This window comes from Carlito syrichta, unplaced genomic scaffold (assembly GCF_000164805.1).
Source record: "Carlito syrichta isolate Samal-C Ts95f unplaced genomic scaffold, Tarsius_syrichta-2.0.1 Scaffold309682, whole genome shotgun sequence".
In the NCBI taxonomy this organism is placed as follows: domain Eukaryota; kingdom Metazoa; phylum Chordata; class Mammalia; order Primates; family Tarsiidae; genus Carlito; species Carlito syrichta.
In genome coordinates this window covers 550,455-570,930 of record NW_007253778.1, presented here as the reverse complement: position 1 = coordinate 570,930, position 20,476 = coordinate 550,455, and the positions used below count along the sequence as shown (strand labels likewise).

The following is a 20,476-nucleotide window of genomic DNA, read 5'->3' as shown; positions in this document are numbered from 1 at the left end:
AGACACCTCTTATCAACAAAGGTGCCTGAACAAAGCATATTTGTATACCTAACCCTTAACGGTACCCCACAATATCATAATAAAAAATATTGATTAAAAAAAAAGATATTTTGCAGATTCCAGACCAGGTCTACAGGAGATGATTTAAAAGGTATTAAGCACAGATTTAAGGAAAAAAAAAAGAATGACTTCCCAAGAGAACAGGAGAACACAAAATCAACAGAGAATCCATTGCAACTGCAAACTTAAAAATGCACACATACATCAACCCAAAAGTTAAAAGAAAACAAACAGGGAAAAAACTTTATAAGAACCTCATAATGGGGATAAACACTTACATTTCAATAATCAGTCTGAATGTGAATGGAAAAGACACAGAATAGCAAACTGAATTTTTAAAAAAATAACCCAATTTGCTGCATCCAAGAAATTCATCTCACCACAAAGTCGCACACAGACTCAAAGTGAGAGGATGGAAAATAAATTTCCAGTTGAATGGGTCACAAAAGAAGGCAGGGTCATGATCTTAATATCAGACAAAACAACTTTTAAGCTATCAAAAATTTTTAAAGGTACAGAAGGATACTACATAATGATAAAAGGCTCACTCCATCAACAAGAAATATCCATCCTAAACATATATGCACCCAAAAAAGTAGCACCACCATTTGTAAAGCAACTACCAAGTAAACTAAAAAGAGATACTGACTCAAATACTATTATAGCTGGAGACTTAAATACTCTACTAACACAATTCTAGGTACATCATCAAGGCAAAAAATCAACAAAGAGATCCAGAACCTCAACTTGAAACTTGACCAAATGGACCTAACAGATACCTACAGAACACTCCACCCAAAACCACAGAATATACATTCTACTCATCATCACATGGAATGTACTTCAAGATATATCACATCCTTGGCCATAAATCAAGCATAAATAAATTTCATAAGAATGAAATACTGCCATGCACCTTCTCAGACCACAATGGAATAAAAATAAATATAAACACCAACAAAGTTTCCTAAAACCCACAAAGAAATGGACACTGAACAGCAAGATGCTGAACAACTCCTGGGTCAACACAGAAATTAAAAAAATAAAAGATTCCTAGAAGCAAATGAAAATGAAAAAAATCTTACCAAAACTTCTGGGATGTTAGGAAATCAGTTCTTACAGGGGAATTTATATCTGTACAAACACACATCAAGAAAATAGAAAGATCATAAGTTAACACCTAACAAATTACCTAAGGAGCTAGAAAGACAAGACCACCAAATTCCTAGCTTTAGCAGAAGAATCCAGATCACCAAAGTAAAAGCCCAAATAAAGGATATAGAAGACAAAAATATCATAGAAAAAAGTCAACAAAACAAAAAGCTGGTTCTTTGAAAGAATAAACAAGATTGATGGAACCCTAGCCAGAATGACCAAGAAAAAGAAACACAATCAGAAATACAAAAGATCAAATCACAACTGACTCCAAAGAAATACAAACTATTACCAGAGATTACTATGCACACCTATATGGAAAAAAAACTTGATAACCTAAATGAGATGGAGGACTTTTTGATATCACACAACCTCCTAAGGTTGAAACAAGAAGACATTGAGACACGAAATAGACCAATAACCCAGAAAATTGGCTCTGTCATAAGAAAACTACCTACAAAAAAGCCCTGGATCAAACAGCTTTTCAGTGAAATTCTACAAAACATACAAGGAGGAGCTGATACCAATCCTATTGAAAGTAGTCCAGGCAATTGAGAAAGATGGAATTTTTCCCAAATCCTTTTATGAAGCTAGCATCACACTGATACCCAAACCAAGTAAAGAGCCAACAGTGAAAGAGAACCATAGGCCAATATCCCTGATGAATATAGATGCAGAAATTCTCAACAAGATTCTCACAAATTGGATCCAACAACACATCTCAAAAACATCCACCATGACCAAGTAGGCTTCATCCCCAGGATGCAGAACTGGTTCAACAACCACAAAACCATAAATATAATTAAATACATCAATAGATGTTTTGATAAAATCCAGCATCCATTCTTGATAAAACCCTCAAACACCTAGGCATAGAAGGAACATACCTCAAAATAGTAAGTGCCATCTATGATAAACCCACAGCCAGCATATTGCTAAATGGACAGAAACTAGAAACATTTTCTCTGAAAACCGGAATAAGATCAGACTGCCCACTCTCACCCCTCTTGTTCGACATTGTGTTGGAAGTTCTAGCTAGACTAATCAGACAAGAGAAGGAAATCAGAGGTATCCAAATAGGAAAAGAGGAAGTTAAGTTATCCCTCTTTGCTGACGGTAAGATCCCATAACTTGAAAATCCAAGTGATTCTGTTTAAAAACTCCTTGTGCTGATAAAGGACTTTGGCAAAGTCTTGGGGTACAAAACAAATGTGTAAAAGACAGTCACATTCTTATACACTGACAACAAACAGGTAGAGATACAAATAAAAAGCACAATCCCATTCACAACAGTGACCAAAAAAATGAAATGCCTCAGCATCTTCCTAACCAAGGAAGTAAAAGACCTTTGCAACAAAAACTACAAAATACTGCTCAAAGAAATCCAAGAAGATACAAGCAAATGAAAAAATATTCATCCTCATGGATAGTAGTAGTCAACATTGCTAAGATGTCCATCCTACCAAAGACAATCTACAGATTCAATGAAATACTCATTAAATTACCAACATCATTCTTTTCAGACCTGGAAATGACAATAAAGAAATTCATTTGGAAATATAAACAATCAATCCTCAGAAAAAGAAAGAAAGCGAGAGACATCACACTTCCCTACTTTAAACTTTACTATAAGGCCACAATAATCAAAACAGCCTAGTATTGGTACAAAAACAGGCATATAGACCAATGGAACAGGATAGAGATTCAGGAAGCAAAACCTCTATTTCTCAACCAACTCATCTTTGACAAAGCCTCCACCAATAACCACTGGAGAGAGGAGAACCTATTCAATAAATGGTACTGGGGAAACTGTCTGACCACATGAAGAAAATAGAAACAGGACCCCTACCTATCACCATGCACAAAAATCAACTCTAAATGAATCAAAGACCTGAACGTAAAACCTCAAACTGTAAGAATCTTAGAAAATGCAGGAGACACCCTTCCAGAAATCAGGGTTAGCAACCAATTTCTCAATAAAACCCCAGATGTCCATGCCATAAGAGATAAGATAGAAAACTGAAAAGCTTCTGCAAAGCAAAATAAATCATCAAGGGAGTGGGGAGACAGCCCACAGAATGGGAAAAAATATTTGCCAACTGTGTATCTGACAAAGGCCTAACATCTAGGATCTACAAGAAAGTCAAATATGCCAAAAGGAAAAAACAAACAGCTCCATTAAAAAGTGGGCAAAAGGCTGGTCTCAGTGGCTCAATCTGCAATCCCAGCACTTTGGGAGGCCAAGGAGAGTGGATTGCCTGAGCCCCCGGGGTTCAAGACCCACCCAGGCGACTTGGCGAGACCTCGTCTCTACAATAAATCAAAAATTAGCCAGGCGTGGTAGCGCGCATCTGTAGTTCTGACTACTCAGAAGGCTGAGGCGGAAGGATCACTGGAGCCCAGCGGGTCGAGGCTGTGGTGGGTGGGATCATGTCACTGCACTCCAGTCTAGGTGACAGAGTGAGACTCCAACTCCAAAAAAAAAAAAATTGGGCAAAAAACATGAATAGATACTTCTCAAAAGAAGACATAGGGACAGCCAACAGATACTTGAAAAAGTACTCAGTCTCACTAATCTTCAGAAAAATGCAAGTCAAATCCACACTGATATATCACCTAACCCAAGTAAGAATGACCATCATTAACAAAACAAAAACAACAGATACTGATGAGGATGTGAAGAAAGGGAAACGCTTCTGCACTGTTGATGGGAATGCAAACTAGTTCAACCTCTATGGAAAACAGTGTGGTGATTTCTAAAAGAACTAGAAATTGACCTTGCATATAACCCAGCAATCCCCCTACTGGGAATATACATGGAGGAACTCAAATCATTCTACAAAAAAGATACCTGCGCATGCATGTTTATTGCAACATTTTTCACAATAACAAAAACATGGAGCCAACTGTGCTGCCCATTGAAACTGGACTGGATAAAAAAATGTGGTACATATACACAATAGAATATCACACAGCCATAAAGAAGGACAAACATATGGACTTCACAGCAACTTGGATGGATTTAGAGTTTATAATACTCAATGATCTATCACAGAAACAAATAACTGAGTATAACATGCTTATCACTCATAAGCAGACCCTGAAAATTTACCATAATAGTATAAGAAAGGGGTTGTCAGTAGTGGGATACTGTCGGGCGATATGGGGAGGATACAACATCAATAAAGGTACCTGATCTAAAACCAGGCAAAGCGGGGACCATAGAGAGGCCCAAAATTTGTCTATATGGTGACCACTTGTATACTTAATCCTGAATTGTACCCCACATCTTTAAAATAAAATAAAATAGCTTTCAGGCTATGTATAAAGTGTATATGAAATGTAAAAGAGTTTCATGTTTAAATTTGATCTCAAGCGCAAGATATCTCATTATGTATATGCAATCAAAACATCTAAAATCTGAAATACTTCTGGTCCCAAGCATTTTGGATAAGGGATATTCAACCTGTAATGAGTTAGGAAGTATTCTCACCTCTTCTGGTTTTTTGTTTTTTTTTTCTAGAAAATCTATGTAGAATTGGTATTATTTCTTCCTTAATGGTATGGAGTTTTCTTTGTGAAAGATTTTTAACAATGACTTTAATTTTTTCATAAATATAAGACTATTCGAGTTATCTATTTTTTTCTTTAATGTGGTATGATTGTCTTTTAAATAGTTTGTTCATTTTATTTGTCATCAAATTTATTGCCATAACATTATTGATAATGTTCTCTTTTTATTATTTTAATGTCTATAATATCTGTACAAGTATGCAGATTTCCATTTTCGTATAATAATTAATATTTTCTTTTTCTTTCCTGAACTGTCTCACCAGGATGTTGGTTTCATTGTTTTTTTTTTCCTGGTTTTTTTATGTTTTATATTTTATTGTTTTCTGCCCTTACATTTATTACTTCCTTCCTTTCATCTATTTCATGTTTGATTTTCTCTTGTTCCTTAAGTTGAAGCTCAGACCATTGTTCTGAGATACTTCTATTTCAATAAAAACATTTAATGCTATACATTTCTTTGCAAACACTGCTTTGACTATGTCCTACAAATTTTAATATGTTGTGTTTTTATTTTCAATTCATTCCAAAATAATTTTAAAATCCCTTGTGATTTTTTTCTTTGATTTATAGGCAATTTAGAAACTTATTGTTTAATTTCCAAATATCTAGAGATTTTTCCAGTTGTCTATGAATAAATTTTAGTTTAATTTAATTCTCACCAAAGAACATGCTTTGTTGATCAATCTTCTTGAATTTAATGAGAATTTGTTATGGTTGAGAATATAGTTTATCTCAGTGAATGTTCGGTACACACTAGGAAAAATGTGTATTTTGCTGATTTAGGACCTATACATAAAACCTCAAACTATACAATTCTTAGAAAACTCAGGAGATACCCTTATAGAAACCACAGTAGGCAACCAACCAATTGCTGATCAAAATCCCAGATGCCCCCCACCCCACGCCCGGCCGTTTCCCACTACTGCCAATCCCTTTCTTATTGTATTATGATAATTGTTCAAGGCCCGTTTATGAGTTAGAATCTTAATCATTTTCTTTTTTTCTGCTTGCTTTGGATTTAATTTGTTCTTATTTTCTGGTTTCTTAGTATGAAAGCTGAGGTCATTGATTTGATATTTTTCTCTGTATCAGATATAGGCATTTTCCTTTTACAAATTTTCCTAAAAATGCGGCTTCAGCTGCATTTCACAAATTTCAATATATTGTGTTTTCATTTTAATTCACTTCAAAATAATTCCTAGCTTTTTTTTTGGATTTATTCTTTAACTCATGGATTATTTAGAAGTGTGCTGTGTAGTTTCCAAATATTTAGAGATTTTTCAAATCTCTTTTTGTTATTTATTTCTAATTTATTTCTATTGTGTTGAAAATATACTTTGTATAATTTGAATTTTTCTCAAAATTTTTTATTTTAAAGATGTGGGATTCAATTCAGGGTTAGGTATACAAATGTTCATTATGCAGATACTCTTGTTGATGAGGTGTGCCCACCCGACAGTTTCCCACTACTGCCAATCCTGCCCCCCATCCCCCGCAGTTTCCCACTATTGCCAATCCCCTTCTTATTGTATTATGATATTTGTTCAAGGTCTGCTTATGAGTTAGAATATGTGGCGCTCAGTTCTTTGTTTCTGTGATAGATCACTCAGTATTATAGACTCTAAGTCCATCTAAGTTGCTGTGAAGTTCATAAGTTTGTCCTTCTTTATGGCTGCATAATATTCCGTAATGTATATGCACCACATTTTTAAAAAATCCAGTCCTCTTTTGATGGGCAGCACGGTTGGTTCCATGTTTTTGCTATTATGAATAATGCTGCAATAAACATGCATCTGCAGGTATCTTTTTCATTCTTCTCAGATTTAATTGAAGCCTGTTTTATGACCCAAATATTCTCTATCTTGTTTAGTGTTCTGGGTGCACTTAAATTTAATGTGTATTTTACTACTGTTTCACAGAGTGTTTTTGTTTTTGTTTCTGTTTTTATTGTTGTTGTTGTTGCTGTTTTAGTAGGAGTCTTACTCTGTCACCCAGGCAGGAGTGCAGTGGCATGCTCAGGGCTACCGCAGCCTTGACCTGCTGGGCTCAGGTGATTCTTGCACCTCAGTCTACCAAGGAACGGGAACCACAGGCACGTGCCACCATGCCCGGCTAATTTTCTGATTTATAGTAGAGACGAGGTCTCACCAAGTTGCCCAAACTGGTCTTGAACCCCTGGACTTAGGCAATCCTCTCGTCTCTGCCTCCCAAAGTGCTGAGATGATAGGTGTGAGCCACCATGACTGGCCCAGAGTGTTTTTTAAATGCCAACAGTTAGGCCAAGTGTGTGGGTAGTGTTATGTAAGTATTCATATCTCTGACTATACCTGGGAACTTTTCTGTCTATTATCAGTTTTTGCCTCATGTATTTTGAAGTTGTACTCTCAGGTGGGTAAAAACAATTAGAATTTGTATGTACTTATAATGAGTTGATGCCTTTAACATAATATAATGACTCTCTTTGTCCTTGGTAATAGTTATTACTCTGACATATAGTTTGTCTGATATTAATTTTGTCATGCACTCTGGATTTTTTTTATTAGCTTTAGTATGGCATTTTAAAAATTATTTTGCTTTATATTTATATTTGCTTTATATTTATATCTTTATATTTAAAGTAGATTCCTTAGGGGCAGCATATGATTGGGTCCAGTTATTTATTGAATCAATTTTGCCTTTATTTGAATGTTCAAACCGTTTACATTTAATGTAATTATTGAAATAGTTTAAATTTTTGCCTCTTCTGATCTTTTCAGACTTTCCTTTTTTTTTTTTGCCTTCTTTTGGATTAAATGAATATTTTCAAGCATTCTTTTTATCTCCTGTATAGGCTTATTACCCATAACTCTGTTTTATTTTTGTCATTTCTTTCAGATTTAGAGTATATATCTTTAACTGACACAGGCTAGCTTAAAGTGATAATATGCTGCTTGTACTATGTAGTACAAGAAACTTACAACAATTCTATCTGAGGTTATGGGATATTATTCTCTGGAATAACTTCGATAAAATGAGAATTTATCTTTCTCAATGTTGACTGATTTTTCAATCCCAGAGAGGACTGCTAAGTGGTCCTTTTTGGGTTACATACACATCCCTGAACAGACAACAGTGGACGGGGGCATGAATATGTTGTCAGGCTGAATTCCTGCAGTAGTTTTTTCAGAACTTCATGGAGTTGAGAAGGAGTTCACCCAAGAACTCAAGCAGAGAAATGCAAAAGTGCACTAGTTAGACATAAACTGCAGCTATCATCGGCTGTTACCGGCAAACAGACCACAGAAATAGTGTACAGATTGACAGGGAGAGAATTCACATGGGCCTGCTCTAAATTCCCAATATATCTTACCAACAATACTGAACTTGGCCACACAAAGCAGGAGCAAATGAACCTTTCTTTGTATGACACTTTCCTATGCCTTGTACCCTCCAGGGTACCCAGCCAGCAGTGATATGTCTGCATTTCTGATTTCTGTCAAGCTAAAAAAGAAGCCACACACACGTCACCACTCCTTTATTTTTGACTTTTATCATAATTCCAGAAAACCTTTTTGCTAAGAATCTCAGCACTTCTGTGTAAATCAGAGTTTCTCAAACTTGACACTACTGACTTCTTGAACTAGATAATTCTTTGTAGTGAGGGGCTTCTCTGTGCATCGTAGGATGTTTTGCAGCATCCTTAGACTCTATGCACTGGATATCAGTAGCACATATCCCTCTGCAGTTGTGACAACCAAAAATTTCTTCATATAGTGTCAAATATCCCCTGGGGTAGCAAAATTTCTCCTGGTTGAGAAACACTGATTTAAGAGAATGTTTACAAACATCAAGATCTACAGATACTTGACCTAAACTTAGCCTTGACTGATGAGGAGGAAGCAAAGTTAGCATCAGGTGCCAGTGAACTCCTGTTCCATATCCCATCAAACCTATTTCTCCTCAAGGGATGGTGTCAGTTGTTCACCATGGCAGCAGCTCATAGCTTCTGGAAGAACAATGGTCAACTACCAAAACCACAACAAATGCTAAAAGAATAAGTGAATGAATTTGTAAACGAATAGATGGATGAATAAATGAAACAGGAGAAAAAAATCTGGATGATTATTCACTGTGTAACTTTAGTGAAAAGAGTGACATAGTGAATATATATGAGAAAAGGGGATATTTTACTGTTTTACTTGAATATTTCTATATTTAAATTTTATTTTTCTACTTTAATAATTTAGAAAGTTTTAAAAGATTTATTTTTAAAGCACTTGAAAATCAAATGAAGCATTTTCCCTTTGATAACTATTTCTTTAATTTGTTGTTGTTATTGTAATTATTATTATTATTATTAGAAATGGCATTTTGCAACATATTGCCCAGGCTGGACTCGAACACCTAAGCTCAAGCCATTCTCCCACCTCAGCCACCCAAGCAGCTGAGACTACAAGCATGGCATCCTGCTAATTGGCTTTTTTTTTTTAAGTACTAATGTGTACTTTAGCCTTAGTTCACATTCTGAATATACCATCAAGTTTGAGATTTGATTTGTTTTCTTTTATAACCCACGAGCAAATAGCCATATAATATAACTATTTGTGAATGGATTTATGTTAGGGAAAAAAAAAACAAACCCAATGCACTTAGTACAGAAGTAATCTGACACATCACATTTAATTATGTGCATCAGCCTTGAGGGCAGGGATTGGACTGAATGCATTTTCACATCCCAGACCTTACAGTGTGTGCACGGCTTGGGTCCTCAGGAAATATATGTTGAAATAATTGATTATGAAGCATCAGAGACATGATTTTGGTTACTCCTATATTTACTTAATCAAACCAAGATTTTCTGGGCAAGATGCAGGGAGAGGAGAGAGCTAGGTGAAGTGATGAAAAAAAGCCTTCTGAGGAAAGAACAGAAGTTAAAGAATACAGGAAATGGGCCACGGAGTAAGGAAGTAAAAGGGAGATTTCTGGGGACAGCCATTGCTTCTTTTTCCCCTCTGCCATCAGCAGGAAGCTGAATCAAATTCTCCCTCTTCAGTGCTCCTGCTCCTGTAATAGGGAACCCAGCACCACAAAGCAATCCAGAGCCTTCTGTGTGTGAAACCTCCAGTGCTTAGAATTCTGGTCCCAACCTTCCCCTACCTCCATCTCTCCCAAAAGGAAAGGACCAGCCACCTGGGTCTCTTGAGGTCAGGGGTCCAGGAACCAGGAGAGCCTGGATTATGAGGTGAGGTCATTTATTTACAGGAGGCAAACAATGCAGGAAGACACGGAGCAGTCCATCTGCCTTAGCCACCAAATAGATCTCTTCATCTTATCCTCCTGTGGAAGCAATCAAGGCAGGGAGGTTGAGTGAGGTGACCTTCCAGAGCTGAATCTGTGCTTCTAAAAATAGAAGCATCCTTGGAGAATGGAGAAGGTGGGGGGAGGCTGTGGATGTTGAGGTTTAGAACCTGACTCCCCGGAGCATTGTCAGTATGAAACTGTATTAATTAAACACAGGCACCCAGCTCAATAACTTCAGGTATCTCTCAGAAATTGAAACTAAATGATATGGCTTTTTTTTCTCCTTTCTGGTTATACTCTCCTTGAGCTAAGAAGGAGAAAGAGGATCGTGTCTTCTGACCTATTTGAATGGCTGCACACTGCCCGAGGAGAGATGTCTTCCCCAGCAGTGGGAAATAGGGACTCCTTGGAGGCACATCAAGAGAAGGAAAGAACTGTAGCAAAGTGGGACCCCAAGGGGCAGGTGGTGGGGTGCCAGGGGGTCTGGGTCTCTGTTCTTCCTTCCCTGCCTGTAGGCTGGGCAGGACGAGACAGGTGTCCAGGTGTGTCCAGGGCTATAGATGTGTGGGGTCACGGGGCGCTGCTCTCAGGCTTATGCAGTGTCCTTGTCTGGAGCTCTGTGACAAGCTATAAGTTTCCAGGGTCTAGTGGAGCCATGTGCTGGTCTTCACGGGTTGTGTGTGACCAGGTGGTATGCAGTGCACTGGAGCCTGAGGATTACATGAAGGGGACAAGGGTATACAGGAGTGTATGGGAATATTGTGGCAAGCTTGAGTGAGATGGGTAGGGAAGCATGGAGGGCAGGGTGGGGACCTTTTGAGAGGTTGCACAATGCTGCTGCACGAGGTTGTGTGCAGAGTGTGCCTGGGCTGGGGGTGGGGTAGTGCAACACTTCTTTTCACATAGCTTTGTCCTGGGAGCTCTGTGTGGATTGTGACAGGGACATGAGTGGAGACATGTGGGGGACTCTGTGGAGGATTGTTAAGGCTGTGGGGGCTTCTGCATTGGGGGCTATGTTCTGGGCTGCAACTGGCCCAGTGTGAGGCTATGCAGGACTGTATGTGGCTGGATACAGGGGCAGAGGCCATGGACAGCCCCACCACTTTGCCATCTAAAGATGAGCTGTGCTGCCTTGGGGTGAGGCGCTTTAAATTGCAGGGATTTATTCTTTCCCATGTGACTGTTGTGAAGAGAAGAGACACCCGGGTCCATGAACTGAGCAAAAAGAGCAATGTGTTCCCTTCCAGAGCTGCCCTGCAGCTGAGCCTCTTGCACTCCTGACTGCAGACACTTGCTAATGTTTCAGTTTGTGCTTTCTCAACAGGACAATGTGGACCTGGGAGAGCTGATGTTTTCCCTGTGCTATCTCCCAACGGCTGGCAGGCTGACTATTACCATTATAAAAGCAAGGAATCTAAAGGCAATGGACATAACAGGAGCATCAGGTGGGACATTCTCAAATTCACACTTCCTCGTACAGTTCTAGTGAAGTACCTTATGAAGTTTCTAGTACAGTAATAAAGCACTGTGACTCTGCACCCAAACTGCCTAGGTTTAATCCCAGTCCCACCACCTAACAGCTATGTGACCTTGGGCAAGTCACTTCACCTCTCTGGGCTTCAGATTCCTGCTTGTAAGATGAGGGTAATAATAGTATCTGGCATATTGGGCTGTTGTAAGATTCAGTTAATACATATAAAGCTATAAGAATAGTATCTGGTATATATTAGATGCTATATATTGTTAGTTATTATTATTATTACATTTGGCCTTCTGTAACCTCCAACTCCACGTCAGCAGATTTAACTAACCATGGATTGAAAATATTTAAGGAAAAAAATAACAATACAACATTAAAAATAATACAAATTTTAAAAAACAATATAGTACAACAACTATTTACATAGTGTTTACATTGTATTAGGTGGTATATGTAATCTCTAGATGACTTAAAGTATATGGGAAAATGTGCAAAGGTTATATGCATATACTACACCATTTTGCATAAGGGACTTGAGCATCCTTGGGTTTTGTTCTATCTGGAACCAATCTTCCATGGATACTGAGGGACAACTGTGTTCTCTCTTGGATCTTCTTCCTCATCGTAGCTGTGAATTGGACCTACAGTTTGCACATGCGGTTATAGCTTATCTAATTGGGTCTCTTCTTAGATATCACCATCTCAGGCTTATTGAAGGTTGAAAACAACACTATTTCCTTATTAAAGTGAACTGCACAATTTGGTTTTTCCAGTGAATAAAGCATGTGCCTTAAATTCTAAATCCTAACAGCAACAAAAAAATGCCTCTATATACAGTTTCTACTATGCAAATTCACAAGTAATCTCTACAGAGGCTCCCCAAATGTGGTCACAAGACACCCTGTGCACACTAGCTCACATTCACTGTAATCAAAGAACATCCGATGTGATATACTTCGTGTCCTATACTCCATTGTTTTTAAAAATAAAATAATGTGGCCCCTCTGAACCTCTAAGTCCCTTCAGAACAGTGTGTAGGAGTCAGAGCTGTGCCTGGTTATGCAGGAGAAGAGAGAAGGAGATCTTCTCACTGAGCAAGAAGACAGGGAAGTAGCTGGTAGGACCAGAAGAACGTTGTCTGGAGCATAGGCCGGTCTTGCCATCTGTCACTCCATCACAGCATCGCACCACAAGCAAGCCTATCTTCTTCCTCTCCCTGACGTGCTGAGCTGCTTCTCCCTTTGCAACTGGACTGTTTGTCAAGGCCTCAGTACTTAAGGAAGTCTATCCCAGACAATCTTCCTGTCCTTTAAGAATTCAGAAATTCTAAGAGTCTATAAATTCCCTGTCTTAAAAACCTGATCTTTAGGAAAAGATTCCCCAAAGTGGCTCAGAATTGGGGACTTGTTTCTACCTTTGGGCCTATCTGTGCATTTCTCTTCCTATCCCAGCAAGGCTAGTCTTGAGTTCTAGCTGGAATGTCTTTTAATTTGATAACATGTTTTCATACTATTTTTAAATTTCACATATTTTGAGGAGACAGTGTCCTGTGTTTTTTCTTAAATGAATGACTTAATTATCCTAACACTATTTGCTGCCTACATATCATATTAATGAAAATCCTTCAACTCCAATCCACAAATCGGTAAAAGAATTCTGCATGCCATAGTCCAGGAAAACCACAATGATATAACTGCTGGCCTAAATCTACATTTATCCTCACAGTACTCCTGCTTCTCATGGTTTGTGCAGATCCCTATGTAAAAGTCTCGCTGATGTGTGATGGCAGACGCTTGAAGAAGAGGAAAACATCCACCAAGAGGAACACGCTGAATCCTGTTTACAACGAAGCCATAGTCTTTGACGTCCCTCCTGAGAACATTGACCAAATCCACTTGTCCATAGCGGTCATGGACTACGACCGGTGAGATACCTGGAGCTCTTCCCCAGTGCAAATCTATTGTGTCCAGGGCAGGGAGGGCAAGCTGGTGTCCCAGGCCACAAGAAATGAGACCCCAGCAACACACGAAAAGCTGCTTGATGGGAGACACCTTCAAACCATGCTGTAGAGTCAGACTACCAAAGTGCCTCTCTGTATTCCCATTCTCTGCTCTCCCTTTCTTATTTCTCTTCCTCCATCCTCCCCATTTCATCTCTGCATACCTCCTAAAATCTCAGCTTGAAGAACTATAACCCCACAGGTCTGATCTTTGGTCGGGCAATCCTGACTTCCCTTCATTGGGAAGATTTCCTTCAAACAGCAGAATGAACGTCAACATTTCTAAATACATAACTTCAATCTTTTTACTTCTCTCAATGTGTTTAATAAAGATCATTTCCATCCACTTAAGTCTGAAAGCAAACACAGAAATGTTCTCTTGAAAATGCTAGAATCAGTATGGATGACAAGGTACATTAAAATGTATAAGATGCTTGACTTTTTAATTAATATAGCACAGAAAAGATATTTATAGCCTGCATTGTAGCCAATTGTGTATTTAAAAACAGTCATTTTAATATGCAAAGGAAGTACCAACAGGGAATTTATACATGTTAAACCAGTCATTAGACTGAAATGAAAAGTCTTTTTAATTGGAAACCTCCCACGTGGTTGGGGCACAATTTTTAGAAATTGTGATTTCTGGACAGGCGTGGTAGCTCATGCCTGTAATCCCAGCACTTTGGGAGGCCGAGGAGGGAGGACTGCCTAAGCCCAGGAGGTCGGGGCTGTGGTGATTTGTAATCATGCCACTGCACTCCAACCTGGGCAACAGACTCAAGATACACACACACACACAGACTCAAGATACACACACACACACACACACACACACACACACACACACACACATACATATATACACACATATATATTTTATATATTTTCTATTAGAAGTTTATATACATTTATAAAATATATTCTAACTTCTGATATTATCTGTAGCTAAAAATTTTCCCACACATCTCTAAAATGTCAGTAAGGCAGCTTCAGTGACCTGAACACTCTTTCCCGCAGATGCCTGAGTGAAGCCTGACCATCTTCCAGCCCAAAGAGCACTTGGTTTGTCTCAGTTGCCCATGAGAGTGACAGCCCATGCTGAGCAGTAGACCTTGTCCCATCTCCTGTGGGCAAGAAACAACACCAATAGTGTCAGGCCCCAGGAAGGGATGTTGCCCACCAACTGTGGAAGCCTAGGCCAGCAATTTATAAGCTATTGCCAAGTTTCCTGCATCGACAAATCTGATTATGTGAATTCTGCCTCAATTAAATTCTCAGTAAACTCATGAATCTGGCCTGGAAAAATTCATGACAGAACCCATGGGGCTTCTGTATGCATCTAATTTTAATGAGTATAGACCCAAATATCCTTCACATTACCTCCCTACCCTTGTCTTTCCTTTGTGCCCCACACACAAATAGGAGAAAAATCACTCATCTTTGCAGGAAGGAAAAAAGAAAGAATGGATCTCACAGAGTTAAAGAATGGTCATATCACTCCAGTTATGCAAAGGACTTTTAACAAAAAAACTGCTAAGGAAAGAATGGCCTAACGCAGGCACCTACCTAGGGAAAGTTTCAGTATTAGCCCTAAGGTTAAAGGAACTAAGTATCTTTTTGCAGTTGGGAAATTAAGTTGAGTCAAAGAGACAAAGCTGGGCTTGGAAGGAAAGGAGGAGGAGAATAAGATGACAACAGTATTCTCTAAAGAGATGGGGAACGAGAACAGGCATCCCCTTCACCCAGCCCCGTTTGGAAGCTCAAGACCCAAGGCTGCCAGACACAGAATTGTTCTGTAACTCATCCTTGGTGGGCTCTCACAGGAATTTGAGCAGCCATTATTGCAGGAAACTCTTCTCAAATGGCTCCTTTTTGTTACATGGATTTGAAGACTGACCTAGTTTCAGAACCAGAGGTGGCATCCTTAGCATGCATCAGGGAGTTCTTAGAACAGAGTTCTTGGGAACATGCTGACCCATGTCAGTGTTAGGAAAGCTGGGGTACTGTATTAGATCCCAAGTTTTGCTGGCTATTAAGTTTGACCTGTAGTTTTAAATTAGGGAATGAAAAGAAAAAAAAAAACACTACTTCTCCAATTCCTCCATCAGTTTAGTTTAGTAGCTCTTGTTCTTACAAACCAAAATTTTAAGAAAAAACTATTGTGGGCCATTTTCACAGTGTAGGTCACAATGAGATCATCGGCGTGTGTCAAGTAGGCAACGAGGCTGAGAGGCTGGGCAGAGACCACTGGAGTGAAATGTTGTCGTATCCTCGGAAGCCCATTGCACACTGGCATTCCCTGGTGGAGGTAAGACCCTACCCCCACATGCTTCCCTTTTCAGGAAAGAAAATGCTTCACTGTTGAAATGCAGGAGCCACAAAAATTATGACTGCACCAGGATCTATGGTCATAGGTGGGTTTTCTTGGTTGCATTTCCTGGGGCTGTTGGGACTTGCATTCAGTTTAAGGCTAAATCTGTGCTCCCTGGCAGTCTGGGAAGTTTTGGACATTGATCATGGACCATCCCTCACTTTGATTGTATTTTTAAAAGATCAAGATTCTCTGATTCCGTGTTATGACCCTGGGTCGGCATTTCAAGGGCATCTGCAAGATCTGGGTAAATGTGGAATTTCAGGACTTCATATAGTGACTTGAGCCTAACTTTAGAAAGAATGTGAGACTGGGTGAGAGGAGGACTGTGTTCTAGGACCAGTTCTGGCCCTAACCCGATTCTAGGCAAGCTGGTTAATATCAGGTTTAACCGCATATAATGAAGGCCAAAAACCACAAAACAACAACAAACAAATTGAGAATGTATTTTTATCTTATATACAAAAGGTCCAGAGAAAGGCAGTGTAGGGCATTATAGTGGCTCCATGATCTTTAGAGACCCAGATGTCTTCTATCTTTCTACTTCACTGTCCCAGTGTGACCTTTTTCCTTGAAGTCACCTTGTTGTGCAATATTGCATAGTATCCCTGCTAAGCTCTGATCACCACATGTCTCCTAGGCCATAAAAAGATAGAAAGGGGCAAGAGCCAAGAGGGCACATATTTTGTTTCTAAGAATTTTCTTTGAAGAGTCAAGCAACACTGCTGCTACCTTGAAATTAGTCACAGAACTTTGTCACATGGATATGTCTAGTTGCAGGAGAGGGTGGGAAATGTATTCTTTTTGTTGACTAGCAATGCGCCCAACTAAAAATCAGTGTTCTATTTGCAAGAAAAGAGAGGAGAGTGGAAACCTGGATGCAACTGACCATGATTCTGCCACTCACACCCTCATTCATCCACACCCTCCCTCATCACTCACTACTCATTCATTCTCTTCCCACTGGTCTTTGCTCATTGACCTACTCTCTTATTTATATACTAATTCGTTCTTTCCAAGATGATTGTCACTCACTAAGTAACATTTATGAGAGTCAAATGACGTAGAAGGTACAGAAAATACAGATATGAATTAGGAACTCTCCCTTTTTTTGTAGAACTTACAGACTGTAAGAGAGATACAAGATGGTGTGTAAATGAATCATCAAAGTGCACAGCCATAAGTATTCTCATTCATATAAAGTGCTACAAAAGCAAAAGGACGGAAGTGCTTGTTGTGCTTAGAAGAAATTGTCTGTGAAGCACCTCTCCCTCTTGCTCTTAGTAAGTGAAGGAAACTGAGTTCCTGGGAGCAGAAGAGCCAGAAAGACAGCAGCAGTTAATTTATGGGAGGGCACATGAGTTCCAGGCAGAGACCCTTCCTGTATTCTTCTGATGCAGGCAGTTCCATACCCTGGAAAGTCATCCTGAGTGGCCAAGACCAGAGCCTCACCCAGTGTGGGCTCATCTGCCATTAATAGTCAGGTGAGTCTTGTTGAAGTGAACATGTAGGGCAGCTGTGGAGAGGCTGAGCGGCGCCTCAAGTGAGGCCTCCAATCCAGGCCTGGAGATCAAGGGACATCTTTGTTGGAGATGGTGCAGAAAGGAGAAGAACAATACAGAGTTTATGGACTGATTCTAAGCATCAGGGCCTTGGGGTGTATGCCAGGAGAGCCTAGGGTCCCCTAATTTACAGGTCCCTAAGAACGACTCTGCCTCTGGGCCATAGAAGCTAAGATACCTTTTTTCCTGGACTCAGAATTAATCCCTATGGGAACACGGGACCTATGAGCCACTTGAGAAGGATCTGGGGACTGATGCCGCTTGAACGGCACCTCACTTCTTTAGCTCCTGGTGGAATTCTCATAGGAGTCCAACTGTAAGCTCATTAAATTTTCTGGGTCTGTCACTAGCATTGGCAGTTAGGGCAGTTGTAAAAGACTTTTTATACCCTTATGAGACATTGCTGGCTTTAATTCTTATTTGTAATTGGGTGTGTCAGAGAGTGTAAAATCTCTGGGGTACTCCTCAGGAAACGAAACGGGAAAGGTTTTGTAAGGGTAAGGGGTAAGGTGTAGTGGCTGAGCAATGAGCCCTGATTCATGCACAGGCAGTTCTTTCTCTGTGACCCAGCCAGGGCAGTAACCCTGGGTGTGATGTTACATACCAGGTCTTGAGTGGCAGTTGATGCATGTGTTATGTACACAAGGAGAGTATAGAAAGCAGGCCTTGGAGGCTTCTTCCTTTACTGAGGCTGAGGAAAGAGTATGGTATGAGCTTGATCATCTGAGAAATAGTCCTTAAACCCAAAACACAGCTTTTTTTAAAAAACAAATCTGTGTTTGACAGTTATGTAAGTGAAAAATAAATGTCTTTTAGGGTTAAAGCATTGAAACTTGGAAGTCATATGTTACAGCAGCTAAAATTACTTTGGCCGATGCAATGGTCATTTCTTAGCCATTACAGCAGAACTAAGGAAATGATGTGCCTGCACCCCTTATATGAAGGGCAAACCGAGGGAGGCTGCCCCTTCCCTGTTGCTTCCTGCCTCTTTGAAGTACATGCCCAGGACTCCAGAACCATCCCGAGAGGGAAAGTGATGCTTTCCCTCTTAAAAATAAACATGTAACTGGCAGAATTGGGGCATCGGTACCAGATGAGATGAAAAGCAAGATTGGAAAGGCTGGTCATGCTTTGCTGGCAGCTGTAGGGATGGAGGAGGCAACAGGCAGAGTGGCCAGAAACATTCACTTTGGAGTTGGATGGTCCTAGATTCAAATTGCTGTGCTGCCACTTACTAAGTTTGTTCTCCCCTTCTGAATCTCAGTGTTCTCATCTACAAAGTGGCCATAACAGTGCCTGTCTCACAAGAGTGATGGTGAGGATTAAACAAACTAGTCTATGTGAAACACAGTATCATGGCTGGCACATTGCTCGATAAAGTTCTCAGTTACGATCCTTGGTATGTACCCACATTCTGAGGGGCTGCTGTGTGTTCTTGTGGGACTGTCCCACAAAGAAATATTCATAATGTTTGTCATGGAGAAGAAGGGAAAGACTGGGAATCCCCCAGTCCTGCACCCCAGTAAGCCACCATATCACATTGAGGGAAGGGGCCATCAGAGACTTGGTTGGTCATAGAGGCACATATTTAAGTTCTGCTCCTTTGCCTCTTTTCCTTGGCCTTAAAGGTAAGTTGTTGTTATACTCTCTAAGAACCTTTTAAATTTTTGCTTTAAAACAAAAACAGCAATCAAATCTAGTCCTCTTGATAAGTGGGGTGTGTGTGTGTGTGTGTGTGTGTGTGTGTGTGTGTGTGTGTGTGTAACCCATGAGCATGTGTGTATGAAAAAAAAGGAAAGGAGAGAAAGAATGAATATGGGGGAGTTGGGATTTAATATGAAGAGAGGCTGACCTGGCAGAAGCTCTTCGTTGCTGGGAACCAAGGGACCAGGTTAGGACTAAACCCTGAGCCCTACAGAGATCTGGCAGCCTGCTTGGGGTTGCATCCAATATGCCCTGACCTTGCCAGGGCAGGTGGCAGATGGAGTCTTCAAAGCCAGTGAGTTTAAAAATCCGTTTCTCTCACAGGGATGCTGGATGGCTTCACTGCACACTCAAAGGTCAGCCAATATGGCTCCCTTATGCCCCGTGTGAAGCTGTGAAAACTCCCCCAGAGCAGGCTGCCTGGGACTTGGGAATAGGAGTGTCCCCACCAGGGGTTCTCAGATGCTCTAAAGGCTCCCCTCAGCACAGCAATCCCCTATGCATATCCTCTGATATAGGCTAGCCTTTCCTGTCCCCCTATTCGAGGTAACCAATATCATGAGTTTGTTGGAGAATAATAGGAAATATTTCCAGGTTTTCATCGCTTCCCTGTGTCGTGCTGTATGAATAAGTAGTAAATTTGGTTCAATGAGACTACCAGACAGACACTATCTGGTTAAATCAAATTTTAGTTTTCTAACAGAGATAGAAAGAAGAAAATCCAGTCAGAATATATAGTAAAAATAAACCATTATCCTGACTGGCCAAAGTGCAAGATTCTAAACACCAAAGTTCTGTGCAAGGGGTGCTCTAGTCTTCCTCTCTCCAACTCAGCCTTTGTGTGTGTGCGTGTCTGTGTGTGTGTGTGTATGTATGCCCATAAAGCTAAAAAGGTTCTGCATGATGATGTCAGGCTGTGCTGGGACCAACTCATTGAACCAGCTACCTCTCTTCAACTCAAGGTTATACAGTTCCCAGCATAACTAGGGGCAGTTATGGTACACTATATCCTGGCATGAACAGTTCTTATGGTTTTACAGCCTCCTTAAGGGTGTAAACTTAGATCTATAGGACTACAGCAAACGGCAGTTACCCAGCTCTGTCCTGGAGTCACACTAGCAACCCCTTGAAACCTTCTCTAACTATTATCTATCAAGTGCTTGGCATAGCCTGTCTGAAGTCTTCAAGGTCCACAGATTCACACAGTAAAGTGTATGATTGTCCAAGGTCTGGTTCCATGTCCACTTCTGGTCCAATTTTCTTTGGGAGTAGATTTTTTTTTTTTTTTTTTT

General features: G+C 40.0%; 1 protein-coding gene across 1 annotated transcript in view; it reads left to right on the top strand.

Annotated features, from left to right (window-relative positions):
- The window catches only part of SYT9 (synaptotagmin 9), a 164,600-nt gene that overhangs the window by 102,158 nt on the left and 41,966 nt on the right, over positions 1 to 20,476 (top strand). The window contains exons 3-5 of the mRNA XM_008067525.2: positions 11,393 to 11,513; positions 13,301 to 13,472; positions 15,726 to 15,855. Of these exons, the coding sequence (XP_008065716.1) occupies positions 11,393 to 11,513; positions 13,301 to 13,472; positions 15,726 to 15,855 (423 nt within the window). The remainder of the gene's footprint in view (positions 1 to 11,392; positions 11,514 to 13,300; positions 13,473 to 15,725; positions 15,856 to 20,476) is intronic.